Source organism: Penicillium diatomitis (assembly GCF_028827545.1).
Source record: "Penicillium diatomitis strain IBT 30728 chromosome Unknown utg000013l_segment0_segment0, whole genome shotgun sequence".
Classification (NCBI taxonomy): Eukaryota; Fungi; Ascomycota; class Eurotiomycetes; order Eurotiales; family Aspergillaceae; genus Penicillium; species Penicillium diatomitis.
In genome coordinates this window covers 971,107-987,648 of record NW_026623185.1, presented here as the reverse complement: position 1 = coordinate 987,648, position 16,542 = coordinate 971,107, and the positions used below count along the sequence as shown (strand labels likewise).

General features: G+C 47.6%; 7 protein-coding genes across 7 annotated transcripts; 3 read left to right on the top strand and 4 right to left on the bottom strand.

The window, feature by feature from the left end:
- Window positions 1–2,706: 2,706 nt before the first annotated feature.
- Window positions 2,707–3,879, top strand: N7539_008669 (uncharacterized protein; the record flags this gene model as incomplete). The annotated part of the gene is made up of 1 exon (XM_056938264.1): window positions 2,707–3,879. One exon carries the CDS (start codon window positions 2,707–2,709, stop codon window positions 3,877–3,879), a length of 1,173 nt encoding a protein of 390 aa, XP_056786646.1.
- A 183-nt stretch (window positions 3,880–4,062) lies between these two features.
- Window positions 4,063–5,335, bottom strand: N7539_008668 (NUDIX hydrolase; the record flags this gene model as incomplete). Its single annotated transcript, XM_056938263.1, has 2 exons — window positions 4,063–4,773; window positions 5,219–5,335. 2 exons carry the CDS (start codon window positions 5,333–5,335, stop codon window positions 4,063–4,065), a joined length of 828 nt encoding a protein of 275 aa, XP_056786645.1.
- Window positions 5,336–6,807: 1,472 nt separating this feature from the next.
- N7539_008667 (uncharacterized protein) lies at window positions 6,808–7,014 on the top strand (the record flags this gene model as incomplete). The annotated part of the gene is made up of 1 exon (XM_056938262.1): window positions 6,808–7,014. One exon carries the CDS (start codon window positions 6,808–6,810, stop codon window positions 7,012–7,014), a length of 207 nt encoding a protein of 68 aa, XP_056786644.1.
- A 652-nt stretch (window positions 7,015–7,666) lies between these two features.
- Window positions 7,667–9,528, bottom strand: N7539_008666 (uncharacterized protein; the record flags this gene model as incomplete). Its single annotated transcript, XM_056938261.1, has 3 exons — window positions 7,667–8,379; window positions 8,474–9,245; window positions 9,487–9,528. 3 exons carry the CDS (start codon window positions 9,526–9,528, stop codon window positions 7,667–7,669), a joined length of 1,527 nt encoding a protein of 508 aa, XP_056786643.1.
- Window positions 9,529–9,944: 416 nt separating this feature from the next.
- On the top strand, window positions 9,945–10,760 carry N7539_008665 (uncharacterized protein; the record flags this gene model as incomplete). The annotated part of the gene is made up of 1 exon (XM_056938260.1): window positions 9,945–10,760. The coding sequence occupies one exon, from the start codon at window positions 9,945–9,947 to the stop codon at window positions 10,758–10,760; it is 816 nt and encodes a 271-aa protein (XP_056786642.1).
- Window positions 10,761–11,492: 732 nt separating this feature from the next.
- Window positions 11,493–12,913, bottom strand: N7539_008664 (uncharacterized protein; the record flags this gene model as incomplete). Its single annotated transcript, XM_056938259.1, has 2 exons — window positions 11,493–11,993; window positions 12,050–12,913. The coding sequence occupies 2 exons, from the start codon at window positions 12,911–12,913 to the stop codon at window positions 11,493–11,495; spliced, it is 1,365 nt and encodes a 454-aa protein (XP_056786641.1).
- Window positions 12,914–14,260: 1,347 nt separating this feature from the next.
- Window positions 14,261–15,420, bottom strand: N7539_008663 (uncharacterized protein; the record flags this gene model as incomplete). Its single annotated transcript, XM_056938258.1, has 3 exons — window positions 14,261–14,396; window positions 14,733–15,054; window positions 15,213–15,420. 3 exons carry the CDS (start codon window positions 15,418–15,420, stop codon window positions 14,261–14,263), a joined length of 666 nt encoding a protein of 221 aa, XP_056786640.1.
- Window positions 15,421–16,542: the final 1,122 nt, after the last annotated feature.

Below are 16,542 nucleotides of genomic sequence, written 5' to 3'. Positions count from 1 at the left end.
TGCTGCACGTTGGTCATCGTAACCTGAAGAAAGACGATCCTCTTTAGCGTAAGGCATTCGGCGCGGCTTTCAAGTTATTGAAGGAGACTGGACAAGCTGCCCGGATTGTATCATGACTGGTTGAAACTGCGACTTGTAGTTGCGGGAATACACTAGTAATTCTGGTGACGCCGACGGTTGCAAAGATATGGCTGACGTCTTAGTTGAGACGATTCTCGAGTCTGAAGGGTAGCTAAGTTGATGATACTCGAGGAACGAGACCGAGTTCGCTGGGAAGTCTGAACTACTCTCTTCGAGGACTGGCCAAGGTATATGATGATAATACGTATCATATTAGATTCCGGTTTATATCGTAGATATAGCTTTCATAGAGTTGGCCGGAATGGAGGCCATTTGAAACCCTTGAATATTATTTTCAGGGTATACGGGTGAATAAAGACTACCCATAAAGGTGAGTCAACTAGATATTGGGGCTTGGGCTTGAATAGAACTTGGCCGCGGTGAAAGCTGAGTGCCTTATTAAATTCAAACTTGGAAAGTGTGCTTGTATATGAAGGTCCCGGCTGTCCCACAGTCCTGAGCTGTATAAGCATCAGAATAGAGAGGTGACGCTACTAAAGCGGGGCGGGAGCAGGGAATGTACGTTTAACTAAAAGCCGCGAGAACCAGAGGGGCCCGTGCTAGAGCTGGCGTTATGAAGCGTGGCCATAAAATCCAGGGAACGCCTGATAAAGACATGGGCCTTAATTCATCCGGCAGAGGTCCTACTGTTTTATTCAAGAGAATTAGTGTCCGTTAAAACGGTTTAATACGGGATAATGACGTATTTCTGACGCCTTTAACGATCTATTTCGTCCCTCTTCATTTTTCGAACGAGGGTATGAAAACGGACGAGTTATCGTGGATACCATTCCTTTATGACGCAGGAGGCCGGTGAGTCATTCTGCGTTATTATGACGAGTCTATTTGACCAACGACGCTATCACCCTTTCACGCTGTCGCCTATAGACTTATTTTTATCATGACCCTGCGTAGCCTACTGTAGTTTTATGACTTAGGTTTTTCGTACTATATTGACTTCAATCTTTACTAGACAACGTATTCGCAGAGCTATGTGAAATATTTCCTTCTTTGTATATAGTTTAACAAGGTAGATCATAAGACTTGATAAATATAATACCGCTTAGGTAGATCCGTGAATGTGAAATTGCCTTTAGATGCTCCAAGTCCGCCCACGAACTGGTCAGCCAACCCTCCAGTTGGCAAGCTGACCTTTGCTCATGCGTCACAGTTACCTCAGACTATCTACTTAGCTATAACCTCTAAATTAAACGACTATACTAATTAGCCTATTTTAAATCTAGTCCGTTAATATAACCTAAAGGGCGAGCGTACATTAGGAATAATCACTAAGCCCGATCGGCTTCCTCTAGGCTCCGAGACCGAGTTAAGCTTTTCAAACCTAGTATTCTACAGGACGGCAAGCGGGGGGCCGAAAACCGCGCTCATTTGCTCCCCGTTCTGCGCGCCCCGACCGCCTGCCCGGCTGCGGCCTCCCCCTGCCCAATCCGGCATCGCGGCCCGCTGAGGGGCCCTGATCGGGCCTAGCGCCGCAGCGGCCGCTTTTATCACCCGGCGCTCCGCCGTCACCATCTATAAAACACCGCTGGCCCTCCTTCGTCTCGTCGACGCACTTTCTCATCTGCTTCCAACTCTCTCGGCTCCCCCTTTTCTTTTCGCCCCCGCCGATCCATGCGCACTGACACTCGCGCTGCCCCTTTTTTGCGCCCCGAAATGACCTCGCACATCGGATTTCGTCGGACATGCCGCTCGACCCGCCGACGCTCAGCCCGTTCCCGGCCGCGTGAAATGCGATGCCATCCAGTCAGTCAGGAGTAGAAGCGCGGACAGGATCCTATTTACGGCTATCCTCCGTGAGCCTTCGCCCGGTGTCTACTTTTCAAGTGATTAGTGTTGTTAATCATGGTACAGAGCGACTAAGAATGCCTTCTGTTTTCTGAGCCTTTGTGGTCACACATTCCTGTACTTCGTCCGCGTCCCTCGCGCTTGCAGGAGTATCTCGAACGGTCTCGCCACTGGACCCATTATTCCGCATGGTTGCTGCCGAAGTTACATCGCAGTGTCGCAGATTCACCTGCCCCTGCTCGTTCGCGAGTCTGGTAGCAGCTTATCGTCGCCATGATCGGCCTCACAAGCCCCGCTGCAATATGTCCGGTTATCTTCGATAGCTCAGCTCGGTGCCGTGAGCCAATGGCGAAAACCCCTCTTCTAAATTGAATCCAGTTCTAAAACGCAGCCCGGACGGCAGATGAGCAGTTCCGTCCGCGAAGAGAGTGTGACATCGTATTCTCCAGGCCATGCGCTTGGTAGTGAGACTGGAGTAGCATGTGTACGTGTTTTGGGGCACTTCGCATCGGATTACAGGAGAGGAAGGGGATACCTTGCGCGGCAGGAAAGTTGCGTCCTCTCGCAAGGCTGATCTCGTGGGTATAAAGGACACTGGAAGTTCCACCCCAATCGCACTTCGGCACTCCAAACCCATTCCACGTTCTTCCCTCCCCTTTCCCCCCATCTCCCCCAATTCCATATCGACCCCGGCTCCGTTTCCCCTTCCAGTGTCCCCTTTTCCAAATTCTCCGCATCCTCAGACCCGAAGACCTTTGAAGTTGCCTGTGTGCACGCATTATGCCAAGCGCCAGTTATCGCTTAGAATCCTTCCGTCCTTGGAAACCTTCCCAAGAGAAAGAGCAGCCTTTGCGGGATCGCCTCGGTATTTGTCGGTACCCAAGCCCGGTCTCCATATCTGCGACACCGTCTCCCTCCAATCTTCGCAACTCCATTTCAGAGAGCCAGGAGATCTATGCTCCAAGACCTGAGCGGCATCCCCTACCTGCTCGCCCACCGGTAGAGGTTTGTTTAAATGGCGGTCTACAATCGAACACTCAACACGAATCGGAGGGTTTGGCCCCAACATCGCCAATCAATCCTGGTCCCGAGACCTTTGACATTGATAACTCCCTATTCCCTGACGATCCCCCCAACTCTGGAGACGTTGATCGTACCATGACCTTCGAACAAATCGCCCCGGATTCTGAGCTTCAATTCCTTGGCTTCGACTCAAATGGCCGGCAGCTCGCTTTCCCTCCTAGTCAGCAAGCTCAACTTGGGTTTCTTGAAAGCCCCATCTCTCTGGAAAGTCCAACAATTGACCCGGCAATCCTGGACAATAATCATACCCGAGATTTTGAGCAGACCCAACAAACGGCAACTACTCCTATCGCCCCAACAATTTCACGCCAAATTCCAGTTGAACATTCTCGCTCCCCGGCTCGGGGCGCCCATTGCCACAGCAAGCAACAGGATTCTGTCAGGCCCGTGAAAGCTGGTCGGCGGCCTGCCAAAATCAGTAAAGTTTCAGTTGTCATCGACAATCGCCCAAAAAATAGGGCCAGCCGGTCCGGTCTGGGACTCGGCCGCAAGAACGTATCGCTTCCTACTCTCCGTGCTCAATTCTCTGCCCCTCCGGTCGAGGAAAGAGTGCAGTTCTTGTCCTGGCTATTCGAGAGTGCCTTATCCCATTGCGTCCACCTGCCTCACGGAAGTGATAGATCCCAGCACGCAAACAGAGATGCCGAATTGGTCGACAGGCCACGTACTCCATGTTCGAGAAAAGGGTTGTCATGGTCCGACGAAGAGGCTGACTTACTGGTGAAGCTCAGAGAGGAAGAACACCTTGCTTGGTCGGAGGTGACCGAGCGGTTCGGTGAGAAGTTCCCTGGAAGGTCTCAAGGCTCTCTACAAGTGTACTGGAGCACAAGGCTTGGGAAACGACGGTCGTCCCCAGTGGAAAACGTATAGAGGCAGTAACTTCGATTTTCTAACGTAACTTGGGAATTATGTATTGTGTGTCTCTATTTCTCCGATCATAGAAGTTGAAAGGAATTAAGAGTGTTCAGCAAAACGTTCTCAATGAGGCATCTCCAAGGTCGTCCTGATGGACTACCACTGGCGGGTTATTTCGGAAGATTTCAGGAGCTTATCTCACGATAGAACGGTCTTAATCGACGGGGGCCACTCCTGGCGTTTGTTTCGCCTGAATAATTCAAACGCAAGCAAAACCATGTCCCTTTTGGCCCGAAGCATAGTAAATGGTCCTTGCTGCGGAACAGCCTCTTCAGACAAAGCAGCACTCCGGACTTCCTCCTCAGTGAACCAACAATGATCGAGATGCTCCTCACTGATCTGGACGGAACTTTGACCAATTGACTGCTGCATCTCGTGGGACCAGATTCTCTGCGCCATTATCTCTTCGTTGTGGTTGATGATGAATCCGAGCGTTCGCATGACAACCAGGTTGCCAGTCTTTCTGTCCGTGTGGTAGAAAGCACATGTGAGAGCCATCCCGGCGAATCTCGACGGCCAGATATTTGTCTCCTCTTCGCTTTCCCGGGCCGCCGAATCCAGTATGGTCCGGTCCTCGTCGCCCGGACCACCTCCCGCCGGCTCCCAGATGTTGCCCCATGAGCTATTTTTGCCGTTTCGTTTGATCAACAAGACTCTAAGCTCGGTTGGGCTATCCGGATGGTAGGCAAGGATGATGGCCATAGCAGTGAAGCGCTGGATATCGGGAAACAGCTCTCTCAAGCGATGGAGAGGGATTTTGACAGAGCCGGCATTGATCGACTCGGGGAGGAGCGGTACCCCGAGGAAGGGGCGGTATTGGTCATTTCCATTGACATGATTGAGTATGGGCTAAGAAAGATTTTTGAACGGAAATCTGATACTTATATATATCCTCCCTTTTCTTCCAGGCTGCGATCTGATCTCGATGTGAGCATGAGTACATACTACATGCTAACTATGCGATTTAACCAAACCATCAGACAATGACATCCACCACTCACCATTACACACCGCTCCCTGTCGTAGCCGTCTGCTGAGTTTCTATTATATCGCATCAATCTAGACCCATGATACTCTGTCAACAAGAGAGACTAGCCATGAAGGCTTCCCGGTGGGCGACCGAGGAAGCGGGAGTTACACGATAAGGTTTGGCTGTATAAGCCCTGAAAACAACGCTGATTGGCTGAATTTTCTAGTATCTAACTCTATGCAGTTCCAAATTCCTTAATTCCACAATAGCTGGGCCCGCAGTTGGAAACTTCACCTAAGTTCCATGCCCGGGTTCTTAATGAACCCGTTTCTCAAACCGGGCGTGACAGTCTTCCTTTTCTAAATAGTTGACGATGAAAGCGATGATATTGCGGTATCTTTGCGGTACTGGAAACTTGAATGTCCATGCTTCCAGCATCATTTCTGCGGCGTGCAGAGCGATGAGGGATTCTATCCAGGATTTGACTGACTTTGGGACTCAGCTGCTTTCTAGGTGAGTGAGGAAGTTAAGAACACGTACTCGTGTTTTCTGGTTGGAAATGGTGTCTGTGTTACGTGCCAAGAGGACAGTTCGGTGCATTCAACGAGGGTATCAAGACTAGAGAACAGAAAGAGGAATACCAGGCTACTCGTCATAGTCTGCTCAAGATGGAGTGAGATTTGTTACGCTCAGGCATGAAGATACAAGAAATCAACATGGTAGCATTGACGAAACAACTAAGCATGGGGAGGGAAAGAAGAAGAGTGTGCGAGAGGGCGAGAGGCGATCTAAATACATGTAGGATGCCTGCGGTAGCTGGCATCAACATGACAAACATGTGACTTGTAACAAGATTGGCTAGATTACTTTGTCTAGTATGTACAGTAACGACCGTATTTGCATTCTATGTTTGGAAACAGAAAGATACTCTTTCATACCCTAATCACATGATACACTAAACCTTATATAGATATTTCCGTATTTAAAATTTCGTTCCAGGTTTACATGGTAACATAGATAGAATTATAAAACCGTATAGTTATGTACTGTTACATATCCAAAAATAACCCACGTCCAAAAATAAACCACCCACCCGCACTGGGGTCTTTCGTTCACACTCCTTCCAACCTCGCAACTAGTCACCCAAACCACTCACAAAATGGCCAGAAACATCGATTCCTGGCAACGTAAGATGATTATTCATATGATATACAGCAAGAAAAGACTCACTACTTCGCAAATGGTAAAGGTGGCGCAGTGTAGTGAGCGTTCTATCACTATGGTTCACTAACATACGCAAGAACTTGCGTATTCGGTAGTGCCAGATCTCCCCAAGTCCCAGTCGGTCGACAACCAAGTATCACCCCTATCATGCTCGACGCCTCTGTGACCACCTCGCCGAGAAACCTGGCCTATACGTCGAAGAGATGGCTATCTTCCTCTGGGATGAGTTCAACATATTACCGTCGTCATCTAGCATCAAACGTGCTCTTTCGCAGGCTGGCTGGACAAAAAAAAAGCACAACAGAAAGCCAAAGGACAGAACCCCCAACTACGGGACTTCTACCAGCATAAGCTATCTGATTTGCGGTCATATCATCTTGTGTTTGTCGATGAATCCAGATGTGATAAAAGGATTGGATATAGGCGAACTGGCTGGTCTCCGCTCGGCGTGACACCGGTCCAAGTGTCGATATTTCATCGCGGCCAACGCTTCCAGATACTGCCTGCATATGCTCAAGATGGCATCATTCTGTCCCGTATTTTCAAAGGCTCAACGGATACCACGTTCTTCGAATCGTTAATCGAGCAGCTTCTGCAGCACTGTGGAAGGTGGCCGGAGCCGAAATCCGTGCTTGTTATGGATAACGCGTCTTTCCATCACTCAGACAGGATCAAGACCTTATGTGCTGATGCAGGAGTCAAATTTCCCGCCGTATTCGCCCGATTTTAACCCCATCGAGGAATTCTTCGCCGAGCTGAAGGCCTATATCACGAAGGCTCGATCAGTATACGAAGAGAATCCTGGCCAGGGTTTCATGCCTTCCTTCGGCGGTGTGTATATGAAGTTGGTGCAAAACAGGACAGTGCCGAAGGTCACTTTCGACATGCAGGGATAACGATAGAGAAGATATGAGTGGCCGCCATCGCTCACAGAGAAAGAAAAAGCCCGTGTTTTTTTATCATCTACGCTACACTATAAGAGAATTCAAATCCCATATCAGAACGGGACAAGTTACGTGTTCCATACAAGGCATCCCCTTCAGCTAAAACCACGTGTAACAGTATCCGTGTCTTACCGCCCTAGGCGTTCTGCCCACCCACTCGTTTCTCTCGTGGGTGTGCCACACCGATCTCGTCAATCACACCGATCTCGTCAATTTCATCCAAACCATCAGATTCAAATTCGTCAACTATTATTGTATCCACCAGTCCCTATTTATAATATTATTTCTATTAGCATAGATAGATATATATCTTTACTATATATCTTAATATTTCAATATAATAATTTGGACGCTTTAAGTAGGTAATTTGGTGAATTCGATGTGACATGAGTATATAGATAGAAAACTATTCTACCGGTCGCAACTTTATAAGTAATATATTACTATACTCCTAAAGGGTATAGTAATAAAATTGATATTCAACTTATGATCTGCTATATATTTTAAGGTATCAATCGCGCTGGTGGTTGTTTAATTTACGGGGAAAGATAAGTATAGTGTAGACCCTAGCCGCAAGCTAGCCATGTCGGATGTGAATGCTCTATCAACTTAATGGATGGGGATCTATAAAAAACAATTCTCCAGCCTCTCGAGCCTCTCTCTCAGCGCGTAGAGATGCCTCTGACTGCTGGGTAGGGGTAGGTGTTGGAGGGATATCGACACCCCTTCGCTCCTTCCATAGCTTCCGTAGTCTCCGTTCTGCCGCATCTTCAGCATGAATACGCTTGCTCTCCTTAGTCTTCTGCTTCTTGAGCCGTAAATTGACTTCTTCAGGAAGACGCTTCATAAAGCGATACGCCCACATCTTCGAGACAGTCCTGCCTTCGTAGCCGGCACGGGAGAGTGCTCGATTTGCCCATTCGCGAATAATATCAGGAGTCACTGGCATGTTCCATTCTGCCATCTGGATCATCCACCGAACTAAGGCTTCTTCCTGCCACCCTTCAAGAGCATAGTTTTTAGGTGTCTGGGAAGTTCTAGCGCGTCTCTCGTTTCTAACGCGACCGTGGAGAGTCATTCGAGGAATCGCCCATTCTCGCGCAATCTGTGAGAGATTCGGTTTTTGAGAGGCCTGGTAAGCTTCGATAGCCTTAGTCATACGAGTCTCGTAGGGTAGAGATAAATTAGACATGGTTGGTTGAAGATATATCGCGACGAAGTTGAATCTGATGGTTTGGATGAAATTGACGAGATCGGTGTGATTGACGAGATCGGTGTGGCACACCCACGAGAGAAACGAGTGGGTGGGCAGAACGCCTAGGGCGGTAAGACATGGATAGTCCCAAACTTCAGGCATCCACCTAAATTTCTCGCGGAACTAACTATTCTTCGGGCCATCGTTCCCGCATACCTGGCTTTATGCTTGAGACCGTATCTGCAAATTCGGCTTCGAGCCAGGGATCCCAATCCCAATCAATCCATCCTGAAAATGAATCTCCTTTGCCTCTGATTTCCTTCCACCGAAGGAGCGGCGAAACGTATTCTCCCAGAAAATAATTTAACTGTAACAAAGGTGGATCATCTCGCCTGCGGTTGAAAAGAGCATGGGCGAAATCAATGAATACGACACCGGGCTTGTCGCTATCTGGAGAACTTATAATGACATTTCGCGGTTCGAGGTCGGTGAGCCAAACGTCCTTTTCAAAGATCTGGCTCTCAAGGTCCACAATCGATTTCAAAATGTTTTGACGAACTGATTGTGAAAAATTCCTCGGCTTAGCATCTGCCATGGTAATACCTTCGATATGGTCGACCAATATCATTCGAACTGCCCGCGTGTGTACTGAATTCACAGATAGACTCAAGGAGTATGACCCGTAGTATCTCGGAATACCTTGACCTTGAAGTTCGTTGAGGGCCATATATGCATTGGCCTCATGAGTGTAGTATTTGTCCGCGCAGAGAAATGGGTTGAGGTGCCCTTCATCATCATCGAAGTAAAGCGGGTCGTAAATTTTTGCAACAAGTACTGTGCCTTTCCGAGGAAGCAACTGTGATGTCGACTCAAAGTCTAGTAGTCGGACCGTAAATACCTGAGAATTATGGCCATCGCCTGCTTTCAAGAGGTCAATAACCTCTAAGCTGACAGTATCATATCCACCCTTGCCGGGCAAAGGGGGATGCTTTAAGCATCGGTCGATCGGACGTAGTTTCCTTCTCTCAGCCCTGTCACTTTCACTGTTGTTGCAGCAGCCTCGCACTACCGTTGTTGGACGAGAAGCATTGTGAGATTTTGCGGTGAATCTCCACTTGGCAGTATATGGCACTGGCGGCTTAGGGAGTTCCGTCGACAGAGGCCCGAGCAAAGGCGTAAGCGGTTCAGAGATAGGCATAATAATAGTAATCGGTGCGACTGTAACAAACCACTCGGATCCAGCGCTTCTGCGACATATGAGACAACTGCATTTCGAAGTTGGTGCTGGTGCTCTGAAAGGGAGTGCGAGCCAACTTCGCCCGCGTCTCGGAACATTAATTTTCCGACCGTCATGACACATGACTCAACCCCGTTTCCTTAAGCGTGAAGTTGTTCCGTTGTTGCTCGTTGTAATAATAGTATCTCACCTCAAAATTGGGGTTGTTTATAAATACGCTGGCCAATTGACAGCGACGACTAACCGCCATACTTGGCCCCTGCAGCCTGCGGTTGTCCCACAACCGGTGTACTAACAATAGGCACCATGCACACAGACGACATCCGAGGCAGGCAGGACGAGAGGGGAATATAAATTGGCTTCGCCTGGACAATGCCATATTATGCAAAAGTATGTCAACTATGTCATTTTCTGACGCCATTTCTGTGGCTGTGTAGGATTTCAGCCATTATGAACCCATTATCTCCAGAAATCGTCAGGGCCTTCGATGAAAAATTGCCCGACGAACCCCTTGTGATGATTCCCTCCAATGAGACGTACCGTCATATTCGAAGCACAGCTTCATCTACCCTCGAGGCAGACCCAGTAGCTGTCTACTTTGAAGAAACCATCGACCTATACCACAACTTATTTGACCGGAATTTTCCACGAATTGGCCATGCGAGTCCGTTATCCGCCGGAATGCCAGTGATGGAACAAACACATATACTGGAGACTGAAGCAGATGTTCTACGGCTTGCTACTCTGCAGCTCATTCATCCTGTCAACATCGCACTGCAGCAGATATGCCCACCTGGCACTCGAATATTTCGTCGCACAGAAACATCTACCAGCGGCACGAACGTAGAGTGGTCTTTATACGATACTAGGGGTCATCTTCTATCTAGGCTTGCTATCCTAGAGATCAAAAGCACCAATGTTATACACAAAGATGACTTCAAGCGTGCCGCTGTCGACGAGACAAACTTTCAGTCGAAGATGGTAAGGGCAATGGATACAGAAAGCTCGTCGCTTCTTAAGCGCAACGCTATTTGGCTCTCCAAGCAAGCCCAAAAGTATTCGAGACACTGCCCCTATGTGGCCGTATTTGACTGGGACGCTATGTTCATCTTCAGCTTTTTGTCACAATCACACAAACCAGTGCGTGGATTTTACTTCGATGAATATGGACGCACGGAGGGCATGACATTCCGTCGCCTTCTTTTTGCCTTCGTCATTCGCCCATTAAGGAGCTACGAAGCGACGCGTCTCCATAGGAGACACTAAGGCGATCGCGGCCTATACGTTCTGAGTGCAATACTATATTTATCAATTTACCGAAGCATATAGTGATTATACAGCACGTCCCGTAACTGGTGTCACCACCTACACTCTTCGATTGTTTCTCGAACCCTAACTTGGCCAGTTATGCTAGAACCCCCTTGTAATCAAGATGCTCCAGAAGCTTGACTTGTGTCTCGATATTACGCTGGTGTTCCTGCGGGACAATTTCACAAAGCAACAGAATCTAGCATCAGCCGCGGCCTTGCATATAAATGTTGACTAGGTTGATCCTAAAGGCTGCCCTCCAAAAGGCAAAGGAGGCAGCGACGATTTGCGGGATATACACCTCTATTCTAATCAAACTTCCAATCGTACTGTACCACCTCGTCTATATGGACGAATCGGTTGTGGTGATCTTCTTTATGCTACCCGACGCATATTTCGTGTCGGTGATCAAGTTCATAACCAAACGATCACATTAATAGCTCCCAGATATGTCCATACTCATCAGTCAGCGCTACCAAAACGTGACGCAGGGTGAATCATAATCGGTTTCACCAATCTATTCACACATATGCTTTTACAAACCCTACTTCAAAACACGTTGATCCGTATTTCATGTGGCTTTGTTTCAAATATCGAAAGATATTGAAAAACAATCACAAAGTGGCTGGTCCTGTACGTTACATTCAAATTCCCGTACAGCGTAAATCCAAAACTCAGCAACTCTGACGATCAGGGATCATATTTGATGTCCGGTAGACCTTTCCGAAGACCAAATCTGGCATAGCATATAAAATCTTCCAGGTCAGCCCGATCATTGGACTGAGTAGGGGGAATATGCTCATCAACCCAATTTTCAAGATCGTCGAGCTGGTCCTGAATTACACCATGCATGAAGGTGAACCATCCAGTGACGGGCATCACCTTGTCCATGACTTTCTTGGCTGCCTCTTCAGTCCACGGTTTGATCAAAGCTGCTCCAAAGGATAAAACGATCCCTCCCCAATGAACGCAAAAGATCCCTGGGATCTGCAACCCTGCTGCTATCAGTTCAGAGATCATTTTGCTTGCCATCTTATTTCTCCATTCCTGTCGGCGTTGGATGACGGCCATATGCCTCAATGCCCCGCCCTGAATAGAACCATATATCATCCCAAAAACCTTGAATTTCTGGGATGTCGTCAAGCCTTCGTCTATCCCGATTGCAGAGAGAGCCAAGACGTGCTCAACTTTCTTGTTGAAACCAATACCGTCATCAGTACTTTTGTGGCCTCTTTTTTTTTTTTTACCTCATCTTGTCGATAATTCTCCATTGGTTTGTCTCCAAATTCCTCCCTCAGCCACAGATATACTGAGTGTGCGATCCGGCGAATATTTCGCGAATCATGGTATAGATCGCTCATGAGGTAGTTTGTAGAAATTTGCGGCGCGATTTTGGGGATGATGAACCGAGTAAATATACCGTATCCTTTGTGAAAGCTCGACAACTCGTCGATCATTTCTGGTCGAGCACTCAGATAACGAGAGAAGTGGTCGAGCTTGCCATCAACCAACATACAAAGAGCGTATTTTGCGTCTTCATTTAGCGTGGCTTTTCTCTTTCCAGAGCCAGTCAGATGCAGTCTGGTCTCTGACGGGTCAACGCTGGCGTAGAGCCAACCAGCGAAGTTTCTCTGCTGCTCTCTACTGAAATCATTCATCGCCTCGGCCGGAAGATGCAGGGTGCGAAGTGTTCCTGTGCTATCTGCCGTGAGATCGTCGGCTCTTTCCCGGAACTCAGGTTCCAAAATAAGCGCGTTCTGCAGGGCATTCCCGTCCAACAACAAGTGCGTCAATTTTATATGGATATCGCGAACAAATGCAAACATCTGGGAGCCTTCGGCGTTAAGCTTCCGGTCAGAGTATTTTACTGACCCCATTACCCCAAACCTCTTATTGTTGACGACAAAGACGAAAGGGATCTTGCTTATCGGACTTAACTCCCCGGAAAGCTGCAACTCTTGATCCGGGCGTGGCTCTTCGTGCTCACTTTCATCTCCCCTTTCTGATTCAGACGAGCTCGTTTCATCTGATTCCGACTCAGATGTTTCGTAAGATAGCACCTCTTCCGCAGCTTCCCAATAAGCGGGTGGAAGAGGCGATTGTTGAGCCATCTCCCGGTCAAGAATGTCTGATAATGTAACTTCCCAAGTATGTAATAGGGAATGGGAACACAGTTCCAGGTTTGGGATAACTCGCTTAGTTAAGAAGCTGGAATATGAGTATCATTACTTCATTTAGATGGCGGAAGAGGAGAGACGCGGATGCTTAAATTAATTGCAAAACAGATGATCTAATCAGGAAATCATAATGAGACAACCTCTCGAAAATTTGGTAACAGATCAGACGACTTTTTTTCCTGGCTGAAGGTGCAGGAATGCTTGGGATAGTCCAGGCCGTGTGGAGTAGTTGATGGACATCACCAATCAATGGCTGCATCTATCGAAAGGGATGCCCAACCAGCCATTAAAACAAGATTTGGACCAACTATGGAGTATAACCCACATGTAGGAGCAGTACTGGTGGATACCCGGAGAAAGGAGATACTATAGATCCGCGAGGATTAGTCATGTAATTAGGCCTAAACTGCCAGCCGGGGGCTTTATAGGAATTCAGACTTGTTGATATCCTATTGGTGCACCAGTATTATTGACTAAGCAGTATGCTGAGTCCATCTAAATACACACGTGACATGCCGCTTGCGGATGCACCCCTCACATTAGTATCTACTGACTAATCTCATCTTAACGTACAATAATTCACATTTCGGCTCAGGATTCGAGAGTTAGCGGACAAGTCGAGAGAGTTTCTAGTGGCAACTATTTACGAATAAGGCTGTAGATCTCGATCTTACAACTCTGATGACACGACACGACAGTTGTACGACCAGAGGTCTAGATTGGTGGTCGACAAAAAGTCCCGGATCTCGCGGAATGAAGAATACGATGTTCCAGTCGAGGATTCGTAAGTTGAGCTCATTTTACGTTATCGCGAGCGGTTGCTTTCGAAAGTGATACGTCATAAATGAGAGTCCAGCTCTACCCAGATTCTCATGGCAATCAATGGCTGGCTCTGATGTTTGGCTTGTTTGCATTTCCATGGAAGGACTTCTGGTACTCCGTACTGTAGTTCTGGCCGTCCAGGGCCTTCTGGTTCTAGAACATTGGATTCATACAGATAGGTACAATCCTAGGTATTATTACTAGGTGCATACAAAACACGTAATTTACTTGAAATCCATATTCGGATTAGCGTATCATGTGACTAGGGTTTGAAAGAGCATCTCTATGTTTCTAAACATGGAATGCAAATACGGCCGTTACTATACCGGAAGGGGAAACAGATGCTTTTATATTTGAAATTTGGTTTCGATGTTCTCGTGTCCCCCCCGACACCCAGCCATAGACAACTGTCTTTGCACCAAGCTCCCCACCACCACAATACAGTACTACCATGGTCACTCAAACGAAAGACATAGTCGACAAATACTGGGCCTCGATTTCTGCGATGATGCCAGGAATATCCTCCCAACCTCGTGCGATCGTCGTCACTATGCGGCTATGCGACTGTGAAACGGCAATCCTGATTGAGAATGCCCTGTGGGCTCAGTCAAGTTCGAAATTGGAGGGAGGACAAGGTACCTACATATAAGAGAGAGTAGGCACGGATTGACCCAGTTGTGGCGGGCTTTCACATGATTCTTAATCAGTTGTGAGATACATACAAACCTTGGAAAACATACTTATATGCGACGACAAGCTTTAGGTTACCCATTCTTGGGTCCGTTCGAATCTCTTGGGCCACCCAGCATTGTTGCAGTGTCGGCCCCTCCAGAGAAATGAGGGACCCTCCCCGGAGTGCACAACGGGTCATTGCTGTAACATGCCTAGGCCAACGTCAGGTTATTTCGTGTCAGCTATGTTAATGACTTACAGCGGCTCTCCCTGCGGTGAAAATGACAGCCATTCAACACAAAAATCGGAAGTCAAGTCCGCCAAATCCTCAAGCGAACTCGGGGTCACTTCCACAATTTGCCTAATTGTTGTTGCTGATGAAATCGGGCGTGAGTGAGCCATTCCGAACACGATGAAAATGAAGATGATGCTAGGCTGTAGCATGTTCTTTAAGGCTTTATAATGGGACCGGAGACTTTTACCTTTCTCGCGACTCTCAAAGGTCTTATCCAGAGGCACGTTTCGGCCCGTCTGTTGATCCTGGAAAGCGTCAAGGATCTTGGCAAGTGTCTTCTGATAAACTGGTGAATTCCGAAGACAATTAATGTTGCGTGCCTCGATCTCTAAGCTGACTCTCGTGCAATGTTCAAGCAACTTTCCACGCAGCAAATGGCTGAGAAGTATAACCTTGTCTTCGTCTGGTCAGCCTTTAGGATCCAGTCAGTAACAACCGTCATACCCTTTTTCAACAAGCGCCGAGGATTCATCAATTTTACACCTCCTGGCCACCATGCTGGCCTTGGGCCAGAGTAGTTCAATTCTGGCTCAAACAATCCAATCCAGCTGTATGCCAAATCTCCGCAGATATCGTAAGTGAAATCGCTGAGCCAATCTTCGTAGGATTCGGCTCGAGAGGGTTGATTATGTTGAAACGAAGGACAGCTCATCTCGGATACACTGAGTAACGTTTCCAAAGTTGCGAACTGAAAATCAAGGAGCCTTTCGTTTGAGCACCGGTACTTATACAGCCCTTTATTTATATTGCTGTTACTCATTTCAATTGCCATGTAGGCGTGTAACGGAGTGCTTTAATCGACCATCCCTTAACAGTGCTTGTTGCTTCGCTAGTGGCAATATTCGGCCTCCCATTATCCTTGATTGACTCAAGCTGACTACCAACTTTTGCATGTGAAGTGGAATAAACAAGGTCGTCTTTTCAAGAGGTACCGCGGTTAACATCGTCAGTGTGTCGATGCCGACGGCGTAGGTGTTCTCGCAAGTTTTCCCGCCGCGTAAATCCGTTCCCAGAACTGCGATTGCAGTCCGTGTAGGGACACATAATCGGAGTTATCGCGTTGGTGTATTTTTTGTGCACCTCACGCTGATGGCGTAAGAGACCACCGGAATACGTGAAGCCTTGTCCTCTGTTGCAGCCTGGCTCATAACATCTGTAGGGACGGTCGTGCTTATCCATATGTTTACTAGGGGAGAGAATAGTTAGCGTCAGAATTTAATACAGGAGGATAATGATATAGAGCTACTCATTTCCATTCACAAGGACGCCTAAACGTTGGCTGCATAGGCTGGCAGTCTTGATGGTCGCAGTAAATCTGGTTGTCGGCGTTCCTGGGAACGGCCCGGGTATGCACACGCTGACGCCTGCCGTCCATGTTGTTGATGGTTAATTGCTTGTTAATTCGGAAGTGTTGTGGAAACTACCCCGTTGAAGACAGAACATAGTTATCTGGAGCAGCTTCACTTAAACTTGGAAATGAGGATTAGGATGGTCAGGTTACAGGCACACACAACTCAACTTACGATAGTATGACCGGCCAGACCGGCGAGACGTAAATGGTTGGGATGCTTAGATACTCAAGGAGACATAATTAGGACTGATAATGGTTCTAGACGACGCGGGTGGGTTAAATATGTTCATGTTTTGGCGACCTCGTACAATATTTGTTCAAAGTGAGTTTGACTAGTCTCCCAGTGGTCAATAGGCCTGTTCAAAAACGTGAGTTTTGCATTCATCTAAGATAATTCGCGTTTCTCTTACAACTGCATTTGAT